Source organism: Chiloscyllium plagiosum, unplaced genomic scaffold (assembly GCF_037043375.1).
Source record: "Chiloscyllium plagiosum isolate Xiang-an unplaced genomic scaffold, Cpla_swu_hap1 HiC_scaffold_10, whole genome shotgun sequence".
NCBI classification, from domain to species: Eukaryota; Metazoa; Chordata; class Chondrichthyes; order Orectolobiformes; family Hemiscylliidae; genus Chiloscyllium; species Chiloscyllium plagiosum.
In genome coordinates this window covers 113,653,775-113,659,774 of record NW_028270148.1, presented here as the reverse complement: position 1 = coordinate 113,659,774, position 6,000 = coordinate 113,653,775, and the positions used below count along the sequence as shown (strand labels likewise).

The 6,000-nt window shown below is 44.6% G+C and overlaps 1 protein-coding gene across 1 annotated transcript in view; it reads left to right on the top strand.

Annotated features, from left to right (window-relative positions):
* Positions 1–770: 770 nt before the first annotated feature.
* The window catches only part of pcsk2 (proprotein convertase subtilisin/kexin type 2), a 104,667-nt gene continuing 99,437 nt past the window's right edge, over positions 771–6,000 (top strand). Inside the window, exon 1 of the mRNA XM_043696651.2 lies at positions 771–1,290. Within this exon, the coding sequence (XP_043552586.1) occupies positions 1,117–1,290 (174 nt within the window). The 5' untranslated portion in view covers positions 771–1,116. The remainder of the gene's footprint in view (positions 1,291–6,000) is intronic.

The following is a 6,000-nucleotide window of genomic DNA, read 5'->3' as shown; positions in this document are numbered from 1 at the left end:
TTTTTAAGGCAACTGATCAGCCCAGGACCATAAGAAACTACAGAGGGTGGTGTGTACAGCCAGGACCATCACAGGAGCCAACCTCCCGTTACACCATTTACACAGCTCGCTGCTGCAGAAGGACTGCCAACATCATCAAAGATTCCTCACACCCCGGTGACACTCTCTTCCAACCTCTTCCATCAGGCAGAAGATACAAAAGCTGAAACATACACGCCAACAGGTTCAAGAACAGCTTATTCCCTGCTGGTATCAGACTGCTGAACGGACCTCTCCAACTTCAAATCTGATATTGATCTAACTTTGCCCCTCTTGTGCAGCCCGTGTGTACCTCACTGTCTAAGCACCCTATGAGCAGTACATCCTTTTTTGCTACAATCTGTCTGTACTGCTCGCAAAAGAAAACTTTTTCACTGCTCTTAGGTATATGTCACTACAACAAATCAAATCAAATCAAAATTACCTCCTTACTTTGCACTTCATTCCTTGTGCCAGTTAAGTTCCACACTCATCTTTTTCTAAATGAGGAAGCTTGGATTGACTTATAATTGGTTTGTATCTTTATGCCCCCCACCCAATTTGGGGGATATTTTCCCCTGCGGCAGATCTGAATGTGCTAATTGAAAGCCCTGGGATTGCCGGGATAGTGAAATTGCCCCGAGGAGTCCATTTTCACATCTGTCTCACTCTGGTACAAGTCGTGTGTTTGTATTTTTGAGAAACGTATTCCTGACATCGCCAGTGTGGGGTTCACTCCCTCCCTGCAGGGGACCCGCTTCTGAATGCTTCATGGCTTTGACGTGCCTGCCACATGATCCAGTGAGGGAGCTGGGATTTTCTCCATGAATTATAGGTCGGCGGTGGAACATGTAGCATCCTTTTGAACCCACACACGCAGAGAGAGGGAGAGGAGAGCGAGGCGCTGCCCCTCTGAGCTGCATAGCTCCATCCTCCGCCTGTCAGTGGTGCACCAGTGAAGTGCATGTGGTAACGGTCCTGTTATCGTTTGTATTCATTCCATTCCTTTACCTCTCTCTCTCTCTTCTCCCTCCGTCTCCGGTCTCTCTCGGTTAGCAGTAACTGCCTCTCCAGTGCAACAGAGGGAGAGAGAGAGAGATGAAGCGGGGATTTATAAAGGACTGGTTCCTTCTGTTACTCAATGCAGCTCTGTTCGCAACAACCGCGGCTCATCAGAAACTGTATACCAACCACTTTTTGGTGGAGTTAGACGGCGGAGATGGGGACGCTCAGCGGGTTGCTACAGACTCGGGCTTCGTTGCTCTCAGGAAGGTAGGAATTATGCCATTGTGGGAATTGTGCCATTGTGGGAATTATGCCATTGTGGGAATTATGCCATTGTGGGAAGTGTATTTGTGTCAATAGGACGTACATGCAAAAATAAACATGCCTAATGTGATTTAACATAGCCATGGCAAACACTCATTTTGCATATTGGTTCCTGGTTCTGTTTTTTTTAATTTAGATATAACCCGCATACCGCCTCGCCCAATGATTATCATGCAAAATCGGCAGGGTACGGTCGCCCTCTCTTTTAATCACACGCAACAATAAGAAAAATGACAGAGGTTCCCCTGAAATGCACTTTGGTGGAGAAAGAAACACAAACGATGGCCGGAGAGCTGTAATTACTGCCATCAGTTCCTGGCTGGTTTCTGTCCCACACGGGGCTTGGCATTGACGAGGGAAAGTTTCACATGACCTTCCCCTGGAAGGTTTGAGGTCATTGCATGTTTTCAGTGAAATGTCCTGCCTACCAGCTTCACCAAGCTTAGAGAATAACCGCACCACCCTCAACACGGCTTCCCCTGATCCTGACTGATGGAAAATCAACCCCCCCTACCCCTCAACCCCAGCTTCTTTGGGGTGACATTCACTGCTCAGTTGCATACCAGCTCGTAGCTACTGATCCTGAATTTATAACCTACAGTGTGGAGAACTAACTGTGCGTTTGAGGTTATGGTGTTGGTCATGTTGGTTTGGTATAAGGGAGCTCTAACATGCCTCTATGTGCACAGGGAACGGTATGGTAGCAGGTATGGTTGAGCAGCCGTGAGAAGCTCCAGTCACACAATCCTACACTGCGTTTGGATATATTCTCATCTGGGTCGTGCCCAGGAAAGGGGTGGGTCTCTGTATGTGCGTGTGTGTGCTTTTTAGGCTGTTGTTACAGTAACCCCGAGTCCAATAGTTCCGCTGCTGATTTGGATGTTCCAAATTAACAAGTAAGGCACCTTGTACAGAGAACTGCAGCGAGGAAAAAACACACCCAACACTGCATCACTCAGCTCCAACCAGGCAGAACCGTCAGGGCTCAGTTACTGACCTGATCAATAATTTAACACAGTTCTGATATTAGACGGAGTGCTGAAAACTCCCATGGTGTATGTGTGTGCTTCTGTGTATGTGTGCGTGTGTGTCTGTGTGTCTCAATGTCTATTTGTATGTGTGTATGTGTGCGTGAGTGCGAGTATTTTTGTGTATATGTCGGTGTGTGTTGGTGCGTGTGTGTATATATGTGTGCGCCCGTATGTATGTGTCTGTGTGTGTTTGTGTCTTGGTGTGTGTGTGTCTGTCTGTATATCTGTCCGTGTGCGAGTATGTTTGTATTTCTCTCTATGTATGTGTGTGTACATCTGTGAATCACAGAATCATAGAATCCCAACAGTGTGGAGATAGGCCCTTCGGCCCAACAAGTCTACACTGGCCCTCCAAAGAGTAACCCACCCAGACCCATTCCCACTATCCTGTATTTGACCCAGACTAATGCACCTAACCTACATATCCCTGGGCACTATGGACAATTTAGCAAGGCCAATCCACCCTAACATACACATCACTGAGCACTATGGGCAATTTAGCAAGGGCAATCCACCCTAACATACACATCACTGAGCACTATGGGCAATTTAGCAAGGGCAATCCACCCTAACCTGCACATCTTTGGTCTGGTGAAGAAAACCGAGCACTCAGAGGAAACCCACGTGTTGGTGTGGGTGTGTGTGTGTGTGTGTGCCTGACTGTCTGTGTATTGGTGTGTCTGTATGTGTTGGTATGTATGTGTATGTGTGCTTATTTATGTGTGGGTCTATCTGTGTCTGTGTGTATCTGCATGTGTGTCTGTCTGTGTGTATTTGTGTGTGTATATCTGTGTGTCTGTATGTGTGCCTGCGTGTATCTGTGTGTATATCTGTGTGTCTGTGTATGCGTATGTCTGTATATGTGTGTGCCTGTGTGTATATGTGTGTGTGCATGTGTGCGTCTATGTGTATGTGTGTATCTGTGTCTGTGTATGCGTCTGTCTGTGTGTGTCTGTGAATCTATCTGCTTATCTGTTTTAATGTCTGTGTGTACCTGTGTGTCTGTATGCATATGCGTATGTCTGTGTATGTGTGCATGCATGTGTGTGCATGCATGTCTGTATGCGTCTACGTGTATGTGTGTGTGTATCTGTATCCGTGTATCGTGTGTCTCTGTCTGTGTATCTGTGTTTCTGTGTATCTGTGTTTCTGTGTATCTGTGTCTATGTGTGTGTGTTGCACGGACTGTAAGATCCAATAACAGGTATCGATTTCTCCAAAAGATGGGTCATTCAAGAGATGGCTTCAAGTGGGACGGCGTTTTCTGGAAGCGCCGGGTAGAAATCAAGACAAAGTGGACTGGACCCAACTCGAGTGCGAGTGTTAATGGAGAGCCGCCACTAACACTGAGATGGATAAACTCATATGCAGCTTCCGGAGTGCGTGTGCGGCGCGGTTAGCATTCGGAGCTGTCCGTGGTGCTGAAACGGAGCTTTCAGTGTGGTGTACCCGGGCACTGAAAACGTGAACACGGAATTATCACACACCGCACCAAGGTCCAAAACTTGCGCGAATTAAGTTTAAATGGCGCTGAATATTTTAATCGCTGGTGAGGTCACAGCCATTCGGCCCGTCGTGTCTGCAGCGGCTCTTCAAATGAGAGTCTGTGACTTAGCGACTGTTCCCATACCCTTGCACATTTTAGTTATTTAAATAATCACCTAAGACCCTGGTGAATTGAACCTGCCTCAGTTGCACCTCCAGACAGTACATTCCAACCCCAGCCACGCTGTAATGTGAACACGTTTCTTTTGCTCACATCACGTTTGCCTTTTTTGCAAATCACCTTAAGTCCTGTGCCGTCACTTTCTTGGTCCTTCAATACAAGAGGGAACCGGTTCTCCCAACCCACTCTGTCAGCTCCCTCATGAGCATGAACATGTCCACCAGGTCTTCCCTTAGTCAACTCCTCTCCCAGGAAAACAGATCAACTTCTCCAATATATCCTCATAACCTTTGTTTCTTATTCTCGGAGCCATTCTTGCAAATCTCTTCTGCGCTCTCTCCAATGCTTTTGCATCCTTCCTTATGGTGTGGTATCCAGACTGTACATAATACTCCAATTGAGGATAGACAAATGACTTGTACAAGTTCAGCACCACAGCCTTGGTTTTTATGATATAATTAATAAAGTTGAAGACACAACATACTTTATGAACTGCTCTCTCCACTTGTGCTGCCATATTTAATGACCTGTGCCCAGGTACAGCCACATCCCTTTGCTTTTGGATCCCCTTATCTTGTAACATCTGTCCATGTACTTCCTATCAAAATGCATCACTTCATCACTTCACTGATCACTTCTCTGCATTGAATGTTATCTGCCACATCTTTGCTCACTCTACCAACCTGCTTCCAAGTTTTTGAATTATCTGCAAACTTTGAAATTGTCCATTGCACACCAAGATCCAAATCATAAATATATATTAGGAGAAACAAGGATCCCAATTCTGAACTCTGGGCAAAGCCACACTTTTCAACTCTAATTTCCAGCCTCACTTTCTCCTCGCATTGCAGAGTGCCACTAACAGCATGGGATAAGTTCAAATTGCCACATTGGGTGACAGTACCACAAAGGACTCTCCATCTCAACCTTTCCTTGCCTGAGACATGGTGGTTTTTGGGTTGAACCATTACCAGTCATCTCTGTCTCTCTCTAATGAGAGAGCAGCCCTATGGTCTGATACGACTATAGTAACTTTGCCTTTCTTTTAATTCTACCCTAAATAATTGTTTCTAAAAGTTTCCCATCTCTAAAATAAGATGTCTGGTCTATAATTGTTGGGCTTATCCTTTCAATCTTTTTTGAATGGTGGTGTTAATTTTTTTTCAATTCTTTGTTCTTCTAGCATCTCAGACACAGTGTAGGTTTAGCCAACATCTTAATCCTTGATTTGGGTTCACGTTTTACCTGGTTGAATGGGAAGAAATCACATTTAGCATCAGGGAAATTACAATGGTCAAGAATTTCCTCATGAATACCAATTGCACCTTATTCAATATTTAACTTATTTCAACAATGTTATCACCTTTACAATTTACTTATTCAACAGAACAATATGACTGTGTCTTCATCTACTCAAAGATATTTCAACTTTCTGAAGATATCCCAAAGCATTATAGAAGTGTTTCTTTATGGAGGCTGACAGTGTTGTTAACTGGCAACAGAGTCAGAAGTCATGTGACACCAGGTTATAGTCCAGCAGGTTTATTTGAAACCACAAGCTTTCAGAGGTGAACCTGAGGAAGGGTCAGTGCTCTGAAAGCTTGTGATTTCAAATAAAGCTGTTGGACTACAACCTGGTGTTGCATGACTTTTGAATTTGACCACCCCAATCCAACATCGGTACCTCCATGTCATAACTGGTAACAGAGCAGATTCCTTGTTTTTATTAATTTCACTTCATTCTAGTATTGTTGGCTTAGACTCTGACCTTCCCCATTTATGTTTTGCTAGAAAGTAACTACATTTTTTTCACATTAAACCATTGCTGTCTTTTATCCAATTTTGGTTGCTTTATTTCTTCATTTATGCCTAAAGATGTGTTCTGTTAAATCAACTTGCAAATGTAAATGGAGGGGAAGAAAATCTGTGAGCTCAGGGTTCAGGCATACAGCTTCT